Source organism: Phaenicophaeus curvirostris, chromosome 2, assembly GCF_032191515.1.
Source record: "Phaenicophaeus curvirostris isolate KB17595 chromosome 2, BPBGC_Pcur_1.0, whole genome shotgun sequence".
Classification (NCBI taxonomy): domain Eukaryota; kingdom Metazoa; phylum Chordata; class Aves; order Cuculiformes; family Cuculidae; genus Phaenicophaeus; species Phaenicophaeus curvirostris.
This window is the reverse complement of record NC_091393.1, coordinates 46243617-46270074: the sequence shown is the minus strand read 5'-3', so window position 1 is coordinate 46270074 and position 26458 is coordinate 46243617. Positions and strand designations below refer to the sequence as shown.

At 39.0% G+C, this 26458-nt stretch overlaps 2 protein-coding genes across 3 annotated transcripts in view; one reads left to right on the top strand and one right to left on the bottom strand.

Annotated features, from left to right (window-relative positions):
• The window catches only part of ENPP3 (ectonucleotide pyrophosphatase/phosphodiesterase 3), a 37974-nt gene extending 34489 nt beyond the window's left edge, over positions 1-3485 (bottom strand). Inside the window, exon 1 of the mRNA XM_069851915.1 lies at positions 2977-3485. Within this exon, the coding sequence (XP_069708016.1) occupies positions 2977-3093 (117 nt within the window). The 5' untranslated portion in view covers positions 3094-3485. The remainder of the gene's footprint in view (positions 1-2976) is intronic.
• A 7029-nt stretch (positions 3486-10514) lies between these two features.
• Positions 10515-26458, top strand: part of MED23 (mediator complex subunit 23) — a 42258-nt gene continuing 26314 nt past the window's right edge. The window contains exons 1-11 of one of the 2 annotated variants that reach the window (XM_069851895.1): positions 10515-10642; positions 13642-13673; positions 13769-13856; positions 14594-14718; positions 14846-14957; positions 15745-15843; positions 16366-16467; positions 17153-17222; positions 18825-18937; positions 20176-20271; positions 20862-20879. In XM_069851895.1, the coding sequence (XP_069707996.1) occupies positions 10604-10642; positions 13642-13673; positions 13769-13856; positions 14594-14718; positions 14846-14957; positions 15745-15843; positions 16366-16467; positions 17153-17222; positions 18825-18937; positions 20176-20271; positions 20862-20879 (894 nt within the window). In that variant the 5' untranslated portion in view covers positions 10515-10603. The remainder of the gene's footprint in view (positions 10643-13641; positions 13674-13768; positions 13857-14593; positions 14719-14845; positions 14958-15744; positions 15844-16365; positions 16468-17152; positions 17223-18824; positions 18938-20175; positions 20272-20861; positions 20880-26458) is intronic. The other variant, XM_069851896.1, reaches the window with a different exon arrangement.

Below are 26458 nucleotides of genomic sequence, written 5' to 3'. Positions count from 1 at the left end.
AAATGCTTTTATTTAGCATCTGTATTTTTCTGAAATGCTTACAGGAATTTTTAAGAGACTCAGCTGAATTGAGGCTGCCAGTGTCAAATTTTCATTCCCATGCCAGTTTCTCACTATAAATCATCCTATTAGTGAGGTTAGAGGAAATAGGGAAGAGACAGACAGCCCAAGGAAACCTCGTAACAGAAAGCAGCATAATGTTTGGGAGACTGGGGAAGAGCTGAGGAAGCCTCTATCAGCTTAAGAAACACTTTGATGAATGGTGATCAATGCTGGCTGAAAGGCAGTGTGAAAAGTGATAAACATCTCAGAGTATTTCACAGTGTTTGCACTTTCCTCTTCACTAAGGTAACGATGGGAAAAAATGTGTATAATAGAAATCACCATAAACCAGCCCAGTTTACTGTCCATTTTTTGCCTCAGAGCTTTCTTTTATCTCATGCCATTTCCAGGAACCACCAAGTGCTAACAAACACTAAGATTCAAAATAAAACAGAAAAAAAGAGACACTTACTCCCATGCTCAGTATTACTGTAATGGAGCCTCTTAAGTGAGACTACAGCAGTTATAAGAAGCTGAGAAAAACTTAATGTGTGGGTAGGGTATAACCAAGTGCACATAAAACATCCTGCTACTTTTCATCCATCCCTGCTCACAAAACAACCCTACACACTTTGTTACTGCCTGTCCTGCCTTGCCAGTGCTGGGAAGGACTGCTCAGCTCTCAGAGTGGGTGTCATGGAGTAGCACCACACTGGAACAGCCTAAGCACACATTATTCCTTTCCACACATCAGGAGGACCAAGGCGTGCAAGTCGTAAAGTCCTCTCACAAGAGACATCCGGGAGATGTAACTGTGGGTCTTGCACGGGACATATCTCTTCATCTGGATAGATACAATCAGAGGCACTCCTTCCAGACCCCACACTTTCTCCTCCTGCTGCTATGCACCCTGCAGCCATGCTCAAGACTTTCCTGTTTCTCACTTGCTGTCCTCTCTCCCTAGCCTCGTGTCACCGGTGTTCTCCCAAGCAGCACCAAACACCAGCAACACCAAATTTACTTCCTTCACACTTTCTCTCTCCCACCTTTACTTTCTTCCTGATGCTCACTCTCTGTTTTTTACAGAAGAAACACTCCAGAAGTAGGAATTGAAATGGAATTGGTGAGAGAACTGGGTAAGAGAGACAGATGGGATAAGCGTGTTTGGAAAGTTTGCCCAGAGTGGCAGAAATGCTGAAGTCCTTGAAAAGAGACACCAGGTGTGAAGGATGCAGTTTAATCCTACATCTAGTCAGCAAGGGCTGAGAATCACGGGGTGCAGTTTTGGCTACAACACCAGCCAGTCTTTCTGGGCAGGGAAGATAACACTGCCAGGATAACCTAACAGGTCTTGTTTCATTGAGAACATATTAGCCCAATCACCAGCATATGCACTCTTCACCTTAAGGTTTACTATAGTTTTACCCTCCATTTTCATTAAACTCACATAAATACGTGATACTAAATTGAAAGTATGGTTATTACACCAGCAAACATTCCCACTGCTGCAAGCAATGACAGCACTGAAGTAAAAATCACAGATGAGATGCTGTATTTATTACAGCATTTAGACAAGGAACCTTGATTTTGAGGCCATCATCCTTGAGGTAAATTAACACTGGTAGCACTTATTCAAATCCTCAGACTTTCCACAGCTAACTTCTATGTCTAAATTCAGGACTACAGCTACCTATTCATAAAAAAGTTGTTCCTAATGTGTATGATTGGTTCTTGGATGACAGTGTAATTACTAATTGTGAGTATATAATTCTCTGCCAAAGCTCTCAGGAAATGTTGCCAAGAAGTACTTTGCACGTACAGTTTATAAAAAACATAGATGCATAGTGTAGAATATTAGCAGTTTACAACTCCAGTATTTAGAATTTTTTTTTTCATATAAGCAGACAATCGAATGTGAAAGAATGAATATCTTTTAGGACACTTATATTTCTGACTTTACTCTCCCAAATACTTCTTCACTGTGTAATTTACTTTCCTTCATAGTCGGGCATTTTTTCCACATTGTTTCTCATGATTCCTTCATTTTTACTGAAGACTTAGAGAAGAAATGTTTTTTCTCCATTTCTAGTATTTTCCTAAATGGGAAATCTTGCACAATGCAGCATTAAATAGGACAGATGTACTATGTCAAATTGTTCTGGTGATACAGAGCCAAATAGTATCATAACTTGCTCCTCTTTTTCACAGGGCTATTTTCAAAATTAATTTTTGAGTCTTTCTAAAATCAGTACCTGTATTTTCTCTAAATTCCAATTTCCAGACATAAGAGCTCGTGCAAACATACACACATAATTCTGTGGTTGCAAACAGCAACTTAAGACTGGTATTGGCTACAACAAAAGATTTAAGAAAACACAACAAAACCCTTATACATTACTGCTTACAAGGCAGCTGTATAACTCCTGGCGCCCAAGGAAGAGGGAAACAGTTGACACAATATTTGAGAAATGGAACTGACAATACTATACAAAATGGTTCATTAGTCTTTTCCCCTGCCTTGCTTCCTATTTTTCACCAACGCCCTTCCTACATGTTCTGTTTTATTAATCACAAATCCAAAGATAAAACCAGAAACAAAACAGAAATGCAGCTACTTTGGCCACAAACTCTTCTGTTTTAAACAAAAGTATAAAAGAAAGTATTGAAATAATGTTTTTGCTGTGCAAAACAAATGTCAGGTTATGAAACTAAAACAAGAAGTACGGTTAGTTGACAGAAGAAAAATTCACTTGAGAAGTACCAGAAGAACCAGAGAAATCTGCCAGTGAAGTTAGTGCATTCAGACAGTAAAATTTGAAGCACCAATTACCAAGTAACCCTGAATGATTATATAATAATACAATGACACTTCTAAAAATTCTGCAGTTTTGAGAACTGTTAAACAAGCAGGCTAGAAGCACAGCACCTACTTACAGCACAGATGACTTTGTATTTCAGGAGGGTTTTTTTCTTCACATACTTCATTGGGTTTAAAGATGCCTCATCCAAATGTCCACTTTGATGGTCGATGATGCTGTGCTGAAGCTCCATTTTTGCCAAGATCTGCCTCTTGGCTGTGCATATGCTGTGTTCCTCACCCTCCCTAGCTGGCTTAGCTGTGACTAAAATACCACTCCTGCTTCAAGTGTGTATGTACTTTGTTCATAGCTTTTTTATAAGGTCCTAGCTTTTGCATCAGTGATAGATTTGCAGGAAGCCAAAGCAAGCAGGAAAAGTCCCAGAAAGGTCAAAGGCTGAAAAGCATTTTCTGTGTGCAGAGGAACTGTCACATTTCAAGATAAGTATGGCATTAGGTAAACTCTTAACTGGTGATTAGGAGCAATACGTTGCTAAGCAATAAAATGCAAAAATGACAGAAATTCAAGTACTAAACTATTTGGTTAAAAGGTTGTCATCTAGAGTATTTATTATCTGCAAAGTGTTATATATATTACACATAACTAATATGAAAGTAGACAGTTCCTTAAATCCTGCTCTCTATTATGCTTATGTTTTCACATACTTTCACTTACCTATTACTAGAGGATTCCTCCCTTTACTTCCAATTGGCCTTTGCCACATATTTCTTTCAGCTTGTTGCATGGTTTGTCAGTAGTAATAGCCATACTCATTAAAAACAAAGGGTATATAGCCAAATCAAATTCAATAAAAAACAAAAAGGTTTTGTTTAAGTACAATTTGAAATCAATTTGTTACAAAAATGTACCTTCATAGCCTACCAGGGGTCTGCAAGTGTGACTAGTCAAATGTTGATCTGATTCTAAAGGTGAGCACCGCATGAGCTGTAATTTATAACAAATAAATTTATAATCTTAATAATTATAAAGAAATTCAAAACATAGTACTATACGAGCTAGTATAAAGAAATTTAAATCCATCACAGCTTAAAACTGTACAATCTTTCCCCCCTATTCTATTCTATCTGTGTCATGCTTAGCTTGCACATTATCTAATGGGTCCTTGAGTGGCCATGGCAGGAAGGTTGAAATTAGATGGTCTTTAAAAATCTTTAAGGCCTCTTCCAACTCAAACCATTCTATTATTCTATGATTCTAATACATCCACATTTATCACCCCTCTTCCACTCTGCCCATGACAAATTGACAGATATTATTCCCTTAGTCTATGGATCAATCCCACAAAACGCCCATAAAATGTTCCTTGAATTCATTTCTTCCCTGACTGGGGTTCCATTCGTTATGCTGGTTGCTCAGGACAGGAGAGGCAGTGTGCTATGTGGAGTTCTTGGATGCCAAAACCTGTCCAGGTTGGGTCACTGTTGAGGGGCTTCTTGTCCTCCGCTCAGTGGTTTCTGCTATTGTACTTTCTATAACAGAGAACTCAAAAAACAGGTTGCAAGAATTTGATGTTTTATCCATTACAATCTCCATGCCTGTTCCCTTTAAACCAGGCTACAAAGTTTAATATTGCAATGAACTATTCCCCCTGCTCATGCTCTGGTATGCACTCATCCACAGACTGCAGTCCTTCCCTTGTCTGGAAAGCTGCCCAGCAGAAAAGGACCTGGAGATGTTGGTCAATAGCCACCAGTGTGCCCAGTTGGCCAAGAAGGCCAACAGTATCCAGGCTTGTATCCCAAATGGTGTGGCCAGCAGGATGAGAGAAGTGATTGTCCCCCTCTATTCAGCCCTGATGTGGTCACACCTTTAATACTGTACTCAGTCTTGGGCCCCTCACTACAAGAAAGACATAGAGGTGCTGGAGCACGTGCAAAAAACGGCAACAGAGCTAGTGAAGGTTCTGGAGCACAAGTGTTATGAGGAGGCTGAGGGAACTGGGGCTGTTCAGCCTTGAGAAAAGAAGACTGAGAAGAGACTTTGTTACGCTTTACAACTACCTAAAAGAAGGCTGTAATGTGTTTGTTTCTTTTCCCAGGTAACATGTGATAGCAGGAGAGGAAACGGCCTCAACTTGCAGTAGAAGAGGTTCAGATTAGAATCACAGAATCATAGAATCACCAGGTTGGAAGAGACCCACCGGATCATCGAGTCCAACCATTCCTATCAAAAGAGGAACTTTTGAGGAAAAAAGAGGACTTGAGGAAAAATTTCTTCACTGAAAAGGATTGTCAAGCACTGGAACAGACTGCCCAAGGAAGTGGCTGAGTCACTATCCCAGAAGGTATTTACAAGTCGCTTAGATATGGTGCTTAGGGACATTGTTTATCAGTGGACTTGGAAGTATTAGGTTTATAGTTGGACTTGATAATCTTAAAGGTCTTTTCTAACCTAGATGATTCTACAGTTCTATGATTCAGAGGCGTACCTGCTCCACTGTGGACATATCCACAGCCACAGATGCTTTGGGTAATAGATTTATTTGCAGGTCACAGTCCCTTCAAGTGGTGTTCAGTCTGTAGTTACAGAATGCCTACTTCAGCAGTAATGCCCTGGCCGTATGCCAGCCCAGGCACGTGGCCAGTGCTGTTCTTGAAATGTTCCCAGGCACAGCAAGGTAAAATGATAAGCATTACAGCAAATAGCAGTCACGAACACTCACTAAGCTCTAACATATGGCAAAGCAAGCACGTCCCCTGGCAATTGCAGGAGCCTGCAAATTAACAGCCAAGCAGCTTTAACAGCAATAAACCCGGTCTAGCATATTCCAATCAAATCTGTTGTTATCTCAAACCTCTCTGGCCCCACACTGGGTGCCAATAAGCACTCTTGTGGGTTAACCCCAGGAGGCAGTTCAGCCCCTTGCTCAGTCTCCTGCAGTGGGATGGAGGTAGAATTGGAGGATAAAAGTGAGAAAAAATGTGAGTTGACACTAAGACAGTTTAATAGGTAAAGCAAAAGTTGCACATGCAAGCAAAGCAAAACAAGGAATTCATAACCTCTTCCCTTCAGCAGGAAGGTGTTCAGCCACTTCCAGGAAAGCAGGGCTCCACCATGTATAATGGTTACTTGGGAAGACAAACACTGAAACTCTGAACGTCCCACCCTTCCTCTTTTTTTATCCCAAGGTTTTATTGCTGAGCACAACATTATATAGTGTGGATTGTCCCTTCAGTCAGCTGGGGTCACCTGTCCCAGCTGTGCCCCCTCCCATCCTCTTGTGAACACCCAGCCTACTCGCAGAGGAGGCACTGGGGCTGTGTAAACTCTGCTCAGCAACAGCTAAAATGGGGGGGAATATCAACACTGTTTTCATCACAAACCAAAACCACAACACCATACACGCCACTGTGAAGAAAATTAACACCATCCCAGCCAAACCCAATACATACACTTACAGAAGTAGAAAATTTGACCTTTGAGAGCATGAATCATCAGTGTAGGCACCCTGGGTGAATTTCTGCTCCCACTGATAGCAAAAAAAATAATTTAGCAAACGGAACAGAATTTGATTTTGCTACTTTTATCTAATCACTGCTCTTATCTCACAAATATTACTGCCCACATGATGAATTTCTATGAAGTCCCTCACTGATAAAATAAGAATATAGAACTTCATGAACATTGACCAAGAATCCAGACTTTTCTGTTTAAAGATCAAGGGCCTCATACATTTAAAAATACCTTTTTTTGTCCCTACCAAAAGAAAATTCACATATAAAAACCAATCCATATGATCAATAATTAAAAGTAAAGAAAACAAACGGGAAGAAGGAAGTAATTATAACTTAGCCTTTCTGTTCTCAGTTATTGAGTCATAAATTTAACTGACCATGTTGCATAAAGTCTGACGCTATACAAACGTAGGGCTACGATGCAGACAAATCCATTCCTCTATAGTCAAACTGCAGTCCTCAGCTCATCCAGCACTTACTGAAATGTTGTTTTAAGCTACCAATACAAGGAGCTGAAAGCCCTTTAAGGCCATCAGGAACTAAGCTGGCCTTACATATTTTCAACTAAAAGACACCTTAGAACTCATCTGTCATCATCTTCTAAAATGAATGGCACTCACTCAGGGGAAAAAAAACCCCCACGAAACTTAATAATTTTTTCCATAAATGCTTACCAACCTTAAAAGAAATGGTCATTTTTGCCAGAACAACTTGACCTTTACAGTATTTTGAAGTGCATTTCCTTTTCCGCCTCTGCATGAAGAGGGTAATTTCTTCCTCATGCAAATACTGCTTTTCTTCCTTGTTTCATGAGGCTTGCAGCTCTGTGTTAGCTAATATAGTGTGACAGGAGGTCATACCTTGGCACAGACACCTGCATGCAATCTTTGCACATAAGATCTGTACTGTACTCCGTCTTGGACATTCAATTCCTTTAAGCAAAGCAGGATGACTGTCACTTAGACCTGACCTGCCGTGGCAGCTCTGGCCCTCAGTTCCACCCCAATGACCAGATTCTCTGACAAAGGTAGGCTCATAGCTAGTTAATGACCACGTCTGTCTAATAAGCGTAACCACTCAGAATTGGGCTGGCATGATGAATATAGTTTAGACAACATTCATTCTAATGTTGGGTAATGACCTAAAATCAAGATAAAGTTGCAATTAGGCACAAAATTGTGGACAGATTTTGGCTTGGTACATATTCAGGTTGAGCCAAGATTTGGAGCCCAAAGCAGAGTTAGCAATGGCTGTTAGCCTGTGAGTGTGACAGAGCAAAGCAGACAAAAGTAAGATATCTGTCTGATCCTCAGAATAAGGATAAGACATAACGAGGAGTAAATCAACCTCTTTTGGGCTCCATTTCCAATACAATTATGGGTCACTACCATGGAATGGATTAGGAGCTTGACATAGAATTAGAGTAGACATCTATCCTGAGTGTTGCCATTTTGATAAAACACAAGCCAGTCCACCCAGGGTGGACAAGTACTGACACTAGATGTTGATGGGACATCCAAAGGCATGTCAGATTGCACTGCAAGACACTCTAAATAAGCACACAGTGGGGAGTACAATGAACATTTCTTACAGAACAAACAACTTTGTGTTAAGACTGAGTGCTACCCAGTACAAATGGACTTTCAGCTATAATATATCCCCTGTGTTTACAATGATGATTCATTCCATGTATCTGTAAATTATATACAAGTATGCACTGTTTCCCAACCCTATATTTCTCATCACTGACAAGAATGCTCTGACTTCAATCGTGTCTCTGCCAACTGTGCAAGTCCTGGTGCCCCTCATATCACAATTCACTTGGTTACTTTTAAAATTTATTTTTAACATTTCCCATTCTTTATCTATTTTTCTATGCCTGTTTACACAAAAGCTGTTTACAACAAATAATTCTTTATCCAATTCCACATGAACTTTTTCCCTATGGATACAACCTATTTTTCACTCTGCTCCAAACCTGGAAATGTTAATTTCTCACTGCACTGAGGCCTTCATCTATCAGCCAGAAGGGATGATCAGCTGTATTTTTCTGCTCTAGACATAAGTTTGTATCTAGTTACGAGCACCAGCTGAACTTAGGTTCAGTGCTGTTCCAGGAAAGCACGTGGCCAAACCGCCACAGACAGCTCAGAAAAAACAGCATCAATGTCAGAGCACCACAAAACTTTAAAACTGACTGGAACTGGTATTTTACATTTAATTTTAATCTAAAAGCCACTGCACATGTGTAATGTATCCACTGACAGTTTCAGATATATGGATTTTTGACCCGCCCTACTCCACACTGGTACAGCCTCACCTTGAGTACTGCGTGTACACAGTTTTTGGCACCACAGTATAAAAAGGATATCAAGCTACAGAGAGTGTCCAGAGGAAGGCCACAAAGCCTTGGATTTAGAGGATTTAGATGGGAAACCATAGATTTAGAGGATTTAGAGGGGAAACCATAGAAGGAGCAGCTGAAGTCACTTTGTCTGTTCAGCATGAAGGAGACTGAGGGGAAACCTCACAGCAGTTTACTGCTTCTTCAAAAGAGAAGAAGGAGCAGCAGGTGCTGGTCTCTTCTCTTTGTTGACCAATGATAGGACCCAAGGAAAAGGCAGGAAGATGTGCCAGGGGAGGTTTAGGTTGGATAGTAAGAAAAGTTTCTTCACCCAAAGGGTGGTGAAGCATTTGAACAGGCTCCCCAGGGAAGTAGTCACAGCACCAAGTCTAACAATATTCAAGAAGCATTTGGACAATGCCTTCTGACACATGGTGAATTTTGAGGTCGTCCTATGCAGGGACAGGAGCTGGACTCAATGATCCTTGTGGGTCCCTTCCAATTCAGGTCATTCTATGATTTCATGATTTTCAGTTTATTCTGTCCTTTTGGTTTTCTATGGGAACAATTCTACCTTTATAGTACTTGCAGCAAACCATAGTCTCATAACTACGTAAGGGATCCTTACTGTAAGAACCAGAATATGTATTTTGTCAAATTAGAATCATAGAATCATAGATTCATAGGGTAGTTAGTGTTGGAAGGAATCTTAAACATCATCTAGTTCCAACCCCCCTGCCATGAGCAGGGACACAACCCATTAGACCAGGCTGCCCAAGGCTCCATCCAGCCTGGCCTTGAACACCTCCAGGGATGAGGCATCCACAACTTCCCTGGGCAATCTGTTTCAGTGGCTCACCACTCTCATTGTGAAGAAAATCTTCCTTGTATCTAGTCTAAATCTGCCCCTCTCCAGGTTATACCCATTGCCCCTTGTACTATCACCACAAGCCTTTGTAAACAGTCCCTCTCCAGCTTTCTTGCAGCCCCTTCAGGTACTGGAAGGTTGCTATGAGTCTTCCTTGGTGCCTTCTCTTCCAGCCTGTCATCGTATGGGAGGTGCTCCAGCCCTCTGATCATCCTTGTGGCCCTCCTCTGGACCCATTCCAACAGCTCCATATCCTTCTCATGTTGAGGATTCCAGAACTGGACACAGTACTCCAGGTGGGGTCTCACAAGAGAGGAATAGAGGGGCAGAATCACCTCCCTCACCCTGCTGGCCACGCTGCAGCCCAGGATATGGTTGGCCTTCTAGGCTGCAAGCTCACGTTGCTGATCAAGTCAAGCTTCTCATCAACCAGCACCCTCAAGTCCTTCTCTGCAGGGCTGCTCTCAATCACATCATACCCTGTATTGCAACTGAGGATTGCCCCGATCCAGGTGTAGGACCTTGCACTTGGCCTTGCTGGACCTCAGGAGATCCACACAGGCCCACTTCTACAGCCTGTCCAGCTCCCCTGGATGACACCCCGTCCTTCCAATGTGGCAACTGCACCACGCAGCTTGGTGCCATCATTACTCTAAAATCAAACTACACCATATCAAATCACAACAAATTGCTCTAAGAACATATAATTCAAAACCCAAACAAGCCTAAGCAAATATTTTTGCAGAAAAAAACAGCACTTCCCAGATTTCAAACGGCAGCTGCTCGCCCCCCCGCCCCCCCCGCTCTCTCCCAGAGCCGCAGCGCCCCCGGCCGGGAGCGGGCGCGGCGCCGCCCGGAACGATCGTGCCGAGCAGTCGCTCCTGGGCGGGCGGAAGCGGGGAGGCGCTTCCGGCGCGGGGGGCCGGGGTCGGGGTTGGGGTGGGGACTCTGCGCCGACAGCTGAGGCTGAGGGAGCGCCCGGCGGGGCCGAGCCCCGGCCATCCCCGCGGCGCCCATGGAGACGCAGCTACAGAGCATCTTCGAGGAGGTGGTGGTGAGTCCGGCCCCGGGCTGCCTTCCTCGCCATAGAATGGTTTGGGTTGGGTCCCTTCGAATGTGTGTCCCAAAACTGCCCCGAGTTAGACAGGATGCTGCGGGGGGCGGTGTGAAAAGCCTTATTCAGCTAGTCCAACGGCCCTGCGGTGAACGCAGACATCTCCAACCAGATCAGGTCGCTCAGAGCCCCATCCGGCCTCGCCTTCCAGGGAGGGGGCATCCACGGCTTCTCTGGGCAACCTATAGCAGGGTTTCACCACAGTCAGCGAAAAAAAAAATCTTCCTGTTATTTAGTCAAATCTTAGAATCGCGCAGTGGTTTGGATTGGAATGGACCTTGAAGATCACCCAGTTCCAACCCACCTGCCTTGGGCAGGGACACCTCCCACCAGACCAGGCTGCTCAAGGCCCCATCCAACCTGGCCTTGAACACCTCCAGGGATGGGGCAGCCACAGCTTCCCTGGGCAGCCTCTTCCAGTGCCTCATCACACTCATCCTGAGGCATTTCTTTCTAATGTCTAGTCCAAATCTTCCCCCTTCCAATTTAAAGCCACTCCCCCTTGTCCTGTCACTATGTGCCCTTGAAAAAAGTCGGTCCTCAGCTTTCTAGTAGGTCCCCTTCAGGTACTGGAATGCTGCTCTAAGGTCTCTGTTCTAAGGAGCCTTCTCTTCTACAAGCTCAACAACCCCAACCCTTTAAGCCTTTCTTCAAAGTGGGGATATTCCAGGCCTTTGATCATTTTTGTGGCCCCACTCCAAAAGTTCCATGATTGAATGTCCAGTCTAAACCTCCTCTGGCACAGCTTTGAACTATTCTGATGCATCCTGTCACTGGATGCCAGGGAAAAGAGATCAGCACCTCCCTGTCCACTTTCCCTCCTCAGGAAACTGTAGAGACCAATGAGATAGCCCCTCAGCCTCTTTCTCTCCAAACTAAACAAACCTAGAGTACTCAGCTGCTCCTCATGGACATGGCTTCCAGCACTTTCGCCAGCTTTGTCGCCCTCCTCTAAGCACATTCAAGGACCTTCACATCCTTCTTAAATTGTGGGGTCCCTGACTGCACACAGTCCTCAAGGTGAGGCCACACCAACACTGAATACAGAGGGATAATTACCTCTCTTGACCGGCTGGTTAGGCTGTGTTTGATGCACTCCAGGATGCAGTTTTCCCTCTTGGCTGCCAGGGTGTGCTGCTGGTTCACTTTGAGCCTGCTACCAACTAGCAACCCCAAATCCCTTTCTGCGGGGCTGCTTTCCGCCTACTCCTTTCCCAATTTATACTTGTGCCTGGCACATCCTAGATGCAGTATCTGGTATTTGGACTTGTTAAATTCCATCCCATTAATCATAATCCAGTGCTCCAGTCTATCTAGATCCCTTTGTAAGGCTTCTGGTCCCCTGCGAGGGTCACCAGCACCAGTTTGGCATCATCATCAGTTTTTCTAATGGTGCCTGCAGCTCCTGCATCCAGATCATTGCTAAACATACTGAACAGAGCTGGCCCTACAGCTGAACCATGAGGAACACTGTTGGTAACTGGTTTCCAGTCAGATGTAGCCCCGTTCACTCCAACCCACTGAGTTCTGCCCTTCAACCAGTTCTTCACTGTGAACCCAGTCTTCCCACAGTCGTACAGCTTGTCCAGAAGGATGCTGTGAGGGTTGCTATCCAAAGCCTTACTAAAATCCCGATAAACTACCTCCACTGCCTTTTCTTCATCAACCAGGTAGGTGGCCTTATCATACAAGGGTATCAGATTAGTTGAACAGGACTTTATTTTTGTGAAGCCAAGTCATTGAGTCATGAAGTCATTGTTTTGTAGAGCACAAATAAACGAGCTGCTTGGTAGATATGAGCACCTAATGACCTGAAACACTGTGGTGACAGTAGTTGATAAGGTCCTGAACAGGAGCCTGACTGGTGTTTTAGACAGAAGAGACTGGTAGAACTGTCTGAACTGGAAAGAATATGTAGGTCTCGTAGAGAAGTGCAATTGAAAATTATGTCCATCTGATGAATTTCGGTAGAGGGAAGTTGATATCTTTCTTTCTGTTCTAAGTTTGCATTATGAAATGCACTATATACTTTCCTTTGAATGGTGTTAAGTTGCTTGTAGCTTATTAATTGCACATATCTGGTTGATTTCTCGTTTTGCCACTGTCATTCACATTATGTTTTTGCATATTTAGCATTGTGATTTGGCTGTGTTGTCACATTGCCTGCTTGTAAGCAATGCTACTTGCTTAGAATTTCTATGTACCAAAAAAAAAAAAGGCCCTTACAAAATTTCGTTGCATTTTTGAAGCCATAACTGAGAAAATAGCAAGTTGTTACTTACACTGCCACTATTAGGGACTTGGTAAGCAGCAGCAAAACTTAACATAAGCTTCAGTGCAGAACAGATGAGCACTGGTTTCTCTTTTGCTTCTAGGGAAAGCTCTGAATAGCAGTGTCAGGCAGTTTTAGGCTGTGTGAATGAAATGGATCACCGGAAAAAATGGTTTTTTGCATGCTCTTATTTCTACAATATAAGTACAAATACGTAGTGGTCAGTCATAGATCACATCTGAGTATAATATTAAGTTCTTTAGAAGGTGAAAAAGTTGTAGGATAGTTTTTCCAGAACCTCTTTGCTGATACATGAGAATAATGATTTAGATGCCTTTGAGCAAAATGGAGTTTAAAAAAAAAATGTGAAAAAAAACCCCAAAATGTTTTAGCAGACATAAATTAGGTACTTATATATGTCTTTTACCTAGTACAAGACCATATAATCGTTCAATGGAATTATAGAAGCTGTAGATTTAAACTCAGATGAGAAATTAACTGTATAATTGATTTGTCTAACTCAGTGTCATGAAATTTAAGTGGGACAAAAACTTAATGAAATTCCAAAATATTAATCTTCTCAAGGTATGAAAGAAAGCTGCAATAACAGAATTAAACAATTTCATCAGCTTCTCATAATAACTCATTTGGTGTTTTTCTCTTATAGAAAACAGAAGTAATTGAAGAAGCTTTTCCTGGGTGAGTGCAACGTTAGTTTATTTGTGCAAGACTTTCTGTTTACTTGTGCTCTTTTATTGGATGCTGCCAATAACTAATGTTCTTATTTGCACTAGTATGTTTATGGACACTCCTGAAGATGAGAGAACCAAGCTGATCAGCTGCCTGGGCGCTTTTAGACAGTTCTGGAGCAGTCTTTCCCAGGTTAACATTTAATTTATTGCTTACATTTACTTTGTGTACTTTTTTTTAATATAGTGAAACCTCTTTTAGTAGACAAACACTTCAGCTGTAGGGTCTGTGTCCAGTCATTCAGAATCTAGTTTCAGATACAGTTCAGTAAAGAATATAAAGACTTTGCAAGAAGATTAGTTTTGGCATTTGTGATATTATATTGCTATTCAGCCAAGGTTGGTGAGCAGTGCAAATGAAGATAAGCAAATGGTAAATATAACAGTAAAGAAATAAACAAAAAAAGGTAGTTTTTTTATAGGCGTTCTGGTAGAAGTGAGTAAGTAAGGGGAAAAAAAAAAAAGGTGTTTATATTCAAAAATTACTGTCCAAAAGTTGAATAACTTTAGGCAGTCTTCTGTGAGTGCCTGGTCATCTTTGTTTTCACTGGATTTGATTATAATTGTGAATATGGAAGAATAATATTGAACAGTTTTATTCTATTCTGTGCTAATTTATATGTGAAAAAAAAAGTTGACTGTAGAAATAGACATTTCAGGTAGGAGGTGTTTGCAGTACTGGACAACTGGACTTCTTCAAAATAAGATAAAGATTGTAGGGAAAACTGTATATTGGATGGCTGGATAACTTCATTCATAACCTTGCTCTTCTGTTCATTTCATTTCTTCATAACATGCTGTGGGTATGGATTTTACAGTTTATTTCAATACCTTTAAATACCTTCTTTTTCCTCTTTATTGCTTTTTCAGGAATCCCATGAACAGTGCGTCCAGTGGATTGTAAGATTCATTCATAGCCAACATAGTCCTAAAAGAATTTCTTTTCTTTATGACTGTTTAGCAATGGCAGTAGAAACTGGACTTTTGCCACCAAGGTAAGCTATGTCAGAATGAATACATAAATAGGATCCATGGAAGTTGTAAGATGGCATTGTAAAATTATTACCAGAGAGTATATGTTTATTGTTTGTCATTGATTCTTGCATTGTTTCCTTCTGCTAGGATGGTTTGTGAATCTCTTATAAACTCTGATACACTTGAATGGGAAAGGACACAGTTGTGGGCATTAACGTTTAAGCTGGTCCGGAAGATTATTGGAGGTGTAGACTACAAGGTATCTTCCCCTCATTCCTTTCTTTGTGATAAGACACGTTATTTTCTTGCTTTGTTTTTATGATTTTCATGTTGGAGACGTCTAGTGTTTCAAAGTCTGCTTTGACTGTGAAAGAAAAAAATAATACTTCAGTGAGACCACTTTTGATGCTTTTTCATAGTTAGGCTTTACCTTGACATATAATTCTGTATGGAGTATGGAACTTATCTTACTCTTTTCTTTATTACACATTTATCTTCCATCCCTCTTTCCATTACAAGCTAAATAAACTTAATGCACTTGCAGAAATGGTACACATGAAAAAGTCATGCTATCAAGTAGTAAGGCTGAAGTTCTCGTATCTGCTCTGCCTCCTGTTGCTGCGTAGGAAAAAGGCCCTGAAAGCTGAGTCTTTGGCAGGGTACAGCTCTAACAGAACGAGTAGGGAACCACGCATCTCTTGCAGAAAACCACCTCACCCACCTTGGCGAGCATGTTAGAGCAATAAACATAAAATACAATGTTGTACTTCGGTCAGTCTGCGCAAGCCATTGTAGTTTGGATGTGTCTGGATGCATATGGAAATTTCAGCACTTATTTTCTCGTCTGGGTTATCCTAAGATTGCAAAGTTCCTTAAGGAGTTTAATGTCATTAGCATTCATATTCTCAGTAGCAGTCTGTCTTCTGACGTTTGGCAACAAACTGCTGTTTTGTCTTTCAAAATATTGTCTGACCATGTTGATTCTGTAATCTTTCTGCCAGAAATAAAGGGTATCTGAGAACATTATTTTTTTGTGCTTTCTTTAGGGTGTGCGTGATCTGTTGAAAGTGATCTTGGAGAAAATCTTAACAATTCCGAACACTGTGAGCTCAGCTGTTGTGCAGCAGCTTTTAGCAGCAAGAGAGGTAAGGCTCATTCTTTGGTATTTGTGAGTTTCTAATAGCTGGAATAGCTCTCTTTGAGAGTTGATACAGTTCAACAGCAAAGACTTACTCTTTGCTGCTCTCATTCTTTTCTGTAATTGCATTTTATACAGTAAACAAAGAGCTTTTGAGGGGTATTGTACATAGGGATTTTTAATGGTTAACAGGAGAGTCAGGCCCAATGTTTGAATTGCCTAAGGTAAGGTGTACTGAATAAAACTAGTAATTGATGTACTGAAGTAAGATGTACTGAGTAAAACTAGTAATCAGTACTTTGTAGGCAGACACAGAGATATAGTTTCACTTAGGCTTAAACTCGCAAACTTACATTTGTACAAGTAAAACCAGGTTTTAAACAAATGTGATACTATCAAAATAAAACTTAAGAAGAATTATTTTGACTTTTACATCTGTTTTCATGGGCCGCCTCAGACTAGTAAACAGACTATACCTTTTTTTACCTTATCCAAAGTCTTTTACACTGATGTATTTTTTTATTCATAGGTGGTAGCCTACATTTTGGAAAGAAATGCATGTTTGTTACCTGCCTACTTTGCAGTTACAGAAATCAGAAAACTATATCCTGAAGGAAAACTTCCCCATTGGGTAATGATATGATATCAAATCATGTAATCTGGAGTATTGTTCCGCACAAAACGAGAATAATTTTATTTTTCTAATACAAGGTTTAAATGAAGATTTGTAATCTATTTATTGGTAAACTCTGTGTCTAGGCTTGTAAATTAAGATAAAGGCTTGAGATAAGACAAAGGCTCCTTCTGTTCTTGCATAAAATTGATGACATCGTTTTGACCTATAGCCTGATGTTCAAAACTCTTGGTATTCTGAATTGGCTTTGTTGAGTATATTTGGAAATGCAGGTCATGCTTACCTAGCAGTTTATGCTTTCTCTGTGGCTTCAAAATAAGAAAAATCACTTTAATTAGCTGACCAGTGTTTTCTTTATTTAAATACAGTTATGCTATATGCAATGGAAACCATCATTATTTACAAAAAGAATGTAATCTGTTACTAAATATATACTATGCATAGGAGAAACAGTTATTCTATAAATTCTCGTTTGGGTGCAATATGAAAAAAGTGCTTGCTGCCCTTTCTTTGTAAGATCACATTTTTCCTTTTGTAGGACCTGGATCATTTTTCTGAGTTGTTGAGTTGTTGAAATGTGTAGGAAGCTAATTATTTTAGTGAATTCCTGTATATTTTATTAAAATATATAAACTCCTACTTAAACCCCTAACTTTTTTTGTTTTCTCCCCTTCTTATCCAGTTACTAGGTAATTTAGTGTCGGATTTTGTGGATACCTTCAGACCTACAGCAAGAATAAATTCCATTTGTGGTAAGACAATGACTTCATGAATGACTTAATAGTTCAAAATAAACCATTTTTTTTTTCATATAGCCTTTTGAGGTGTATATTAATGTAAGCAAATTGATTCAGTGCTTATGTTTCATGCAGTATCTTAACTTTTGTCAATTAGTTCTCAGACTTATTTCTCTTAAGTTTTTGCTTTGAAGGGGAAAATTCGCATTGGTCGGGTAAAAGTAATTTTTTGCTACAAGATGATACTTGAAGTGTACCGCTTGTTACATGGCCATACAGTTCCTAGCTACAGTAGACGTTAAGAAAATTGTAGGTTTTCTATGCTCAACGATTTTGAGTTAATATATATCCACTGGCACGTTAGTCACGGAGTGTTTTCTGACTTCAGTTTCCATTGGAGCTTTTGTAGATGCTCAGCCTTATTCCTATTGTTGCAAGCTTCTATGTGAACATTTCCTAGCTTGGATGAGTATTGGCTCTTCTATTCTTTGAAAAAACAACCTTACATTTGTTTATTGCTAGAAATTTGAAGGTTGAAATTTGGCCTGTTTAATTGTGTTGCCTGTTGCATTTTTTTTCTTCAAAAGGAAAATATTGTTTTCTTTTTGCTTTAAGAATTAAGTAGCTTAATAACAACTGTGTCATATCTTAGATCTAAGCAAGGCTTATTGCAACTGAGTTTTTTAAGTGCAGAGATTAAGAATGTAAATTCATCTGTAATGTTCCAAAGTATATTGTGTTTCGGAAGCGTGTAGTTATTCTATTGAAAGTGTGGGATAGCTTTTAAGCATATGACTCTCCGGGATCACATGCAAATTTTTACCAGTTTTCTGCGTGTAAATGACTTGTATAGATACACTTGAAGGGAAGAAATAAATATTTATTTAATACTTGTTGTATCTGGTGGTAACATGACCAGTCTTGAGAATAGAAGTCATGGAATTTGAACTGACAGACAGATTTGAGTGAAAGTTGAGGCACCTAAATTTAGATGCTGATATACAGATACACTAGGGTCTCATTTCAGATGCTTGTGTTTAAGCAGCTTAAATAAATCCCAGGTGTCTGGTCTACACTGACTAGCAAATCTACATTTACCCTACAGAAAACTCTTAACGTGCTATCAGCTGAATTGGCTAGATCTCCATTGACTGTAACTGGAGTACAGAAGCTTGTATTTGACTAGTTGACTGAACAGAGCCTTGCCCATAGTTTGTCTTACAGGGTGAATGAAGGAAAATCAGAAGACTAGATAATATACTTAGATTAGTCCTACCATTTTGTTTGTGCAAAGGGTCAGTATACCGAAATTAAATCCTTAGGTCAAACAAAGGAGCAGTCTCCTAGTAACCTAAATGGCACTTTTAGATTAATGTTTGCAAATACTTGTATTTTCAGAGTACCTACCTGAACAGATGGGGATTTTACTCCTTAGATATTTTATTAGTTGAAAATAAGTTAGAAAAATAAAACCAGGCTGAAGCAATCATTTGGGTAAAAGCTTTAATCAGTGGAAATCTAAGGAGGACATAAAAGTGGCTGAGGCCAGTTTTTGCATCAGAATGGTTAAATAATAGGCCAGTTTCACTGTTTTAGAATTTGTTTCATTGCATGTAGGTCGCTGTAGTCTTCTTCCTGTGGTAAATAACTCAGGTGCCATGTGTAACTCATGGAAGCTGGATCCTACAACTCTACGTTTTCCTTTGAAAGGTCTCTTACCATATGATAAGGTATGCCTTATTAAGCTTCTTAAACATGTTATATTCAATAAATACGAGGCTTTTATCATCATGGGGGGGAAATAATTTCAGCTGTGAGTATCCTATTGTTCCAGCTATGCTAACGTTGAAGATGTACATGTTTTCACTATGTTATATAGTTCAGTGATTTCAAGCTATATACATAGGACCTTTAAAGCAGCATGTGGTACAGCTGCTGCCCAGGTTGCTGAAGAACGTGACGTTTAATGTGCTTTGTGGTTGTGGGTGAATGAGAGGGCGAGTGAGAGGGCAAGTGAGAGCTGGGAATTGACTGGAAAAGTAGTTTAGCAGTGAGGAGATTAAAAACAGTGGGAAGGTAATTTCTTCTTTTTTGTGTTCTTTGTAATTCCATAGGAAAGATAATTTTACAATTCAAACTTGAATATAAGTTGGCTTATTTAAACTTAAAACTCTTGAGTGTGAGATAGTGGTGTACTGAGAGAATTTAAAAACTGTAAGGGTTCAGGACAAAAGTTCACATTGTCCAGCATCCCACTCTTTGTATCCTAGGTGTCTAAGGAAGGGTATGAAGATAGAATATCTAAAGTCATGTGTATTGTTCACCCTCAACACCCGTTATACTTTTGGGTGTTTCCTGAGACAGTTTTGGTTTCTGCATGTTTAATAAACCTTCCTCTTCCAGATATCTGTTCACTCTCTTCCTGGGCCCATGTAAGCTTTTAGCATCCTCAACATCCCTTTGACAAGGAGTTCCGCATTTTAGCTTCTTGTTGCATTGAGGAATCAGCTCCTTCTGTTTGTTTTGAACTTAGCTTCAGATAATGTTTTTCTTTGAAGTGATTTAACTGTTGGAAGATACTGTGAGCAGATGTTCCATATCTGCTTTCTTCACGCCTCTCATGGGTTTTATGCATCTTGGTCAGTTGGCTTCCTCAATTGTCTTGCCTGGTTCCTTTGAGTTCTTGATGGTCTTCCGGTATTTCACGGCTGTTTCAAAAAGTGTGCCATTCTCTTACTGGATGAAAAATATTCTTCTACTTGGTCCCCATAAAGTCTGTCACTTCTTAAGAGCTGTGATTATTTCTTCCTTTCTTTTGGGTATTAGCAAAAAGATTTGCCAGATAATATGTATCTGCATAAATTAAGCAATCATTCTTGCGTTGTTTAACTCAGTTAAGCATAAAGTCAGTATTAAACATAATCTTGAGGCAATATATGTTTGTATGTGATTGCTTTTTTTTTTTAAGGATCTGTTTGAGCCACAGACTGCTTTGTTGAGATATGTGCTGGAACAACCGTATTCAAGGGATATGGTCTGCAATATGCTAGGTCTGAATAAGCAGGTACTGTACTATGCTGTAACATGTGATTTAATTCTGCATAGAATCTGCACTATTCTTTTTCTCTTTTCTTTGCTATAGCTAACTAAGCAAAACAGTTTAGGTCCAGAGAGTGATTTTTTTATTTTTATTTATTTATTTTTAATTTTTTTTACGAGATCATATTAGGTTAATTGGACACCGTTGTTCCTATCATTTGTATATTGCTTTACGAATGTTAAATTGAAAAGCAGAGATTTAAAATATGATTTTTTTTTTTTGCATTGCTTTTTTTTCCTATAAGGCCAGCCTCAAGTACACCTTTGACAGACAGTAGGAGATGGCTAGCTCAAACAATAAAAATAATTACTGGTTCATGTCATTAATTTTTTTAAGTGTTGTTGTACTCTGTTATATTGGCATGTTAAACTACTAGAATAGTGAAAAGCTGGGTTTTGTTACATTTTTTTCTTTTTATATCTTAGAATGGGAGGGCTTAGTCTGACTTGGGGATCCTTGAGGCTGGCCTCATAGTCACTGTTTTGTCTTTTCTTTTTTTCTTCCTTTATTTTTGTTCTGTCCTGTCTTGTCCTGCCCATCCTCCAATGCTCTAGACCTTGAACATTGCTCAGGTATGTTCACAACCTTACTGTTGTATTGTGACTAACGATACGCTGGCCGCTTTGTAGCCACTGATTCCAGTTAGAGAATACATGTACAGTCAGGGCTTGAAATTGGCAGTACCATTAGTCAAGGGCAAATTCTCACAAATCTCTAAAGATTTGAGAGATGTAGCGTAAAGCTGACAATCAGCAGTCCTTTGGTCCTAATATATTTGTTGGAATGGTCTGCTACCATTACCCTTACCAGTCATTAGAACTTTTACTTTGCTGGAATTTTCAGATGAGGAGAGATGCTTAGCTCAAAATTTCTTTCCTTATGCCAATGGGAAAACATCAACTGCACTCAATTGTAAGGTTATAAAGCTGTAAATATACCATCATTTTGTTTTGTTTTGTTTTTCTTTAAAAAAAAAGCTTTACTAGTGGAATTTTCGTGCCGTTAGGGAGCCTGGATAACAGATGTCCCAACAGGTGATTATAATATTCTCCAAGCTAAGTGAAAGAAAATTAGTGCAAAATACCATATGAAAAGTAGTTTGTTAAAATATGTCTACTTGTTTAAATAAGTAAATAAACACCTGAGCAAATCGACCAAGTGGACTTCTACTTGAAATTTGAAATCATGAGTATTATGTTCTACAGTTCATCCCTGGTTACAATAATCAATTCCACACCTACTTTAAAAAACAGTGTTTAAGATTTATAAAATAGCGTTGCTGTTTGCAATACTATAGTGAAGGTTGTGTCAGTGTTTCCATTTGAGAAACGTTTTTCAGATTTGTACCCTGGCTATAAAATTTACATGATCCTGAAACTTTGTGTATATTTCCCATTGCAAGTGAAACACACCAGTGCTCTTTCTGGACTGGGACAGTGTTTTTGAATGTGCAGGTTCCTGCATCTTGGCGAAGAGTCTTTTGTATTTGAAACTTAAAGCAGCTGAAATGTTAAACCCTCGAAACAAGCTGCTAGGTTTAGTGTAGAAAATAGTAGTATTTGTATTCTGTGTCTGTTTCTGTGTCTACATTCAGGTAATAAACTACTCCTCTGTGCATCTTGTAGCTCGTAAATAATACAAGATATAGACAAAAAAAAATTTCTTCTATCTATAGGTAGTCTGTCTTCAGGTCAAAAACCATTGATACTAAAAATGCTGAGTTTTAACTCCTACTTTACTCCTCTCTAAAAGCAATCAAAGAAAACTTCAATGACTTAATGAAGTATATTGATCTATAATTGTTGGAACTTGTTCACTACTATAGGAATTCCTACACAAAGTTTCAACCTGGCGTGGATTTTTATGGCCCAGGAACAAACTTGAAGAATGTAGCTTATAAAGGAAATGCTGACAGAACATGAACTATAGCTGTGCTGCTATAATTATGGCAGTGTAAAGATGTTAGGGCTGTTGAAAAATTGTGAATTAAAAATATAAATGTAGAACAGGGTGGTGTAGTGGTATAGAACAGGAAATAATGTTCCATTTAAACATTAATATACTCTGTTTAAAACTGTGTAAAACATTAAAATTTTACTCACTTTTAGGTGCAAATTAACTTCATATTATAGTTGAATTTGCTGACGTAACCACCTGACAAAAAATAGTAAACTGCATTTCAGAAGTTGTGTAACTATCGATGCTTTCAGTAAAATGGCTGATACTTTTGTATTTTATTATAAGAATTGAACTAACCTGCAGAAATTATTTGTCAATATAACAGAAGATGCTTAGAAATGCAAATAGTGCCAAGTTTCTTTCAAAATATATACAGAAACGCCTCAAAATAATGATCATTATTTATTTATGATCACAAATAATTTATGTGAAGCTGCTTGTGTGCCCTGTCAGCTATTTACACAGATCCAGTTGCAGGATTGGAGCCTTCATTTGAATCTTTTGGCATCACAAACTAGGTATGGTCCAGCCAAATTTGTCCTAGTTCTCAATTATTCTTGGAAAATGAACAATGAAATTTTCTGGTTCAGTCTTAACTAAGCAGATCTGTGTTAAAAAACTGTTTACTCAAGACATCTGAATTATGAAAACAAACAAACAAAACCAAGTCCGGCTGTCTTGTTAACCTTGCAGAGAGAAAAACGAAGGTAAAACTTGATATGTTTATGGATTCATATGTTGCTTTCAGGATTCTAAGTTTTGCTGTGGTATTTTGCAGGATGAGATTTTCTTATACCCTTATCAAGTATGGCTTGTTCCAGATGTAATAATACAGACTTCAAAAAGCTCCTTCTGTTGAAGTGTGGGGATTTTTATTTTTCACTGCTGTGTACTGTGTGGGGACAGAACCTTCTCTTCTGTACCTGTTTGAACCGGTCTATAGGAAGTAGAGATTTAGATTGTGTTTTGTCGTGTATGTTATCATGGTTTATGTTTGGACTCAATGATCTTAAGAGTCTTGTCCAACCTGAATGATTCTATGTTGATTTATATTCTGCTGTTAGCTGGGATAATGCTCCCACTGCTTCATTATCCTTTAAATAATTTGTTGAGGTACATAACCATCTGGGGTTTTGGAAAATAATTAACAGTTCAAAGTGTCTTGATAGACTGATGCCAAATTAAGATTCAATTTAGGGATCCTACAGTTAGTTCTTAATATTGAGCTTTAGTAATGTCTTAAGCAAATGAATTCACTTGGAATGTGTTGGTTTATACATTTGCGTCCTCTACACATACAGACTTACACGAAATCTAAAATGCAATTTTGGCTTGCATATTTGCAGTCCTCTAAACAATGAAAAATTTGTTAAACTTTGTTTTCACTGTATTCAGGATTGAAAGAGGAGGTAATTTTCAGGTGTCTTGTTTCTATAATGTTACACAAACTTTAAAATAGCAGCTATTGTATTAATGATTTTGCTCTTGAAATTGTGTTGTTTGTCTGGTCACCTTTTAAACCAGCAGTGGTGATCTGCAGCTTTGAGTAGGAAATCATCTATGCTTTGTTCACATGAATGTGTAGTTGTATTCTCTCGTAGCTGCAAACCAGGGTAGTTTGCTTGGGGAAGGTAGTGTTGTTTTATGTCTGTGCGTGCACTGTGTAAGCAGAATCACTGAATGAAAGGAATGGCATAATGCAATAATAAAAAATTTACTTTCCTTTGCCTTTTACTTTTAAAATATTGTAGGTTGATGCTGGGAACTTAATATACAATATTATCAGTGTTAACAAGGCAAGGTACTTAGGCAGTGTTATTATTTTTTATATATTTCTGATAGCGACAGTGTGTGTTGAGAATACTTGAGTGCAACTTTCTTGTTGAAACTTACTTCATTTTTTTAATGAGGAAAACTTGAGAATGCCTTCCAGTCAGGGATACTAGGTTAGGGCAAGAGTAACTGCTGTTTCTAATAATCAACTTGAAAGCAGTTATCTCAGCTTTAAATAACATTTATTCAAAATAAGAACATTAGAATCTCCACCTTTTTTTGCCAACAGAAATGAGTCTATTTATTCTGGTAGCCTTGAATTTTGGAGTCCTGTGACTGATGAATTATTTGAAGGTGTTTTGAGCTGCTGCATGGTTGTGGAAAACCTTCTTTTGCAGGAAGTTGTTGAGATGCTTGAAAATGTGGTAATCAGTGGGAGAGAGGTCTGGTGAGTAAGTTGCGTGAGGCATTAGTTACATGCAACTTCTGCAGAGTCACTTGTGAAACATGCAGTTGGGCATTGTCATGAAGAAGAATTGGTCATTTTTGATTGACCAATATTGTACATAAATTTTGCAGTTCTTGGTGCATTTTGATAATTTCCTGGCAGTACTTCACCGCTTTAATCTTTTTGCCAGGATTCAAGAACTTGTGGTGGATTATTCCACTTGCTGACCACCAAACAGTGACCATAACCTTCTTTTGATGCAGCTTTGGTTTGGGGAGGTATTTTGGTATTTTACCTCACTCCAGCCGCTGTGTGTAATGCTGCTGATTGTTGTGTAGAATCCATTTTTCATCATACATCACAATGCAGCCAAGAAATGGATTGGTTTTGTTGCACAAAAGAAGTGCAGAATGGACTTAGTAATCGTGATTTTTTTGATTTTCATTCAGCTCGTGGTGCCTATTTATCGAGCTTTTTTTGAAATTCTAGTTTGGTGCAAATGTTGAACAACTGTTGAGTGGTCAACTTCTGCAACCTCTCAAGTTGTTTTGTGTGGGTCCACTTCAATACTGGCCCTCAGGTGGTTGTCGTCTATTGCAGAAGGATGTCCATGACCCTCCTCATCTTCAGGGTTCTTGTTTCCATTACAAATGTTTTGGGACCAATGTCAAGCTTTACACTTGTTGCTACTCTGGCCAAATGCTTGGTTGATATTGCTTGCAGTTTCCACTGCTTTACATTCCCTTTTGAACTCCCTTTTGCTCAGATTTACTTTTTCCTCATCTCTAATTTGGCAGCATAATATAAAAAAAAGCAAAAACAAGTGAAAACAAAACCACTAGCATAAATAACTAGAGTGAATTTTGCACTTTAAAATAGGATACTACATGAACACAGTTAAATAAAAGTTTAATCCAAAATTAGCATCCCAGTTTTGAATTACAAAAACGGTAACTGTTTTTGCACCAACCTAATTTAAACAACAAGCTTTAAGATTTTGTGTCTTGATAGCATACAGTTTTGGAAAATGGAAGTAAGGGGTTAACTATAATTCAGTTACCCGACACATTTTCAATTAGACTTTTGGACACACCGTTTACAGGGATCTTGGACTGTGTTGTCTGGTCTTCTGAATCCATTTCTTAAGTGTCAATATTTATTAAATGTTTTTTAGTTAAATGTTGTTTGCTTAAAATATTAAAAAACTATAATAGCTTGCAGCTAGCCTTACTGACTTCTTAAAATGCTTTCCTTTTAAGGAAAATGCTATTCCCCCTCTCACGCCCCTCCACCCCAAGAAAAACAAGCACTCCACCCTCAAAAATCAAAACCCAAGCCAACCCAAAACAAACAACACAACAAATTAAAAAAAATGGCCAAACAAACCAAACTGAAGCTTTGATCCACTTAAAAAAGTACACTCAAACAAAGGGCTGGTCTTGAGAAATTTTAGTATCAAGTTGCCATGCCGGTTCTTTTTTTCCCCTGTATTTCTTTATTGCTTAATAGTGTTTTCAATGAGATGATGTATTTGTCAGATCTTTAAATTTTATTTTCAGGGCAAAATGGTGAATATATTTTTGTGTAACCAAATTACAAAAATTTGAATAATCTCTTTAGGAAAAAAGCACAGTGGTTTTGAGTGCTATATTTTTCCATATGTCTATATAATATAAGACAGCTCTTTTGGTTTTTTTTTTATTGTTGTTTTTGTTTGTTAAAGCCACACCAAAACATGATTTTGTACTTATTTGTGAGAGGAACCAGCTCTCACCTGTATTTTTATTCATCTCGGTATATACTGAGATGTTCTTTCAGTTATGAGCAATTAATCAGACAAGGGCTTAATCCTGAACGTTCTTCTGCAGCACAATATTTTTTCTGAGTACTCCAAACCTATAGATACAAAATTTGTGCAAATGTGTGCATTCACTGAAAATACGGAAAACAAAATGCCAGAAAATTAATGAA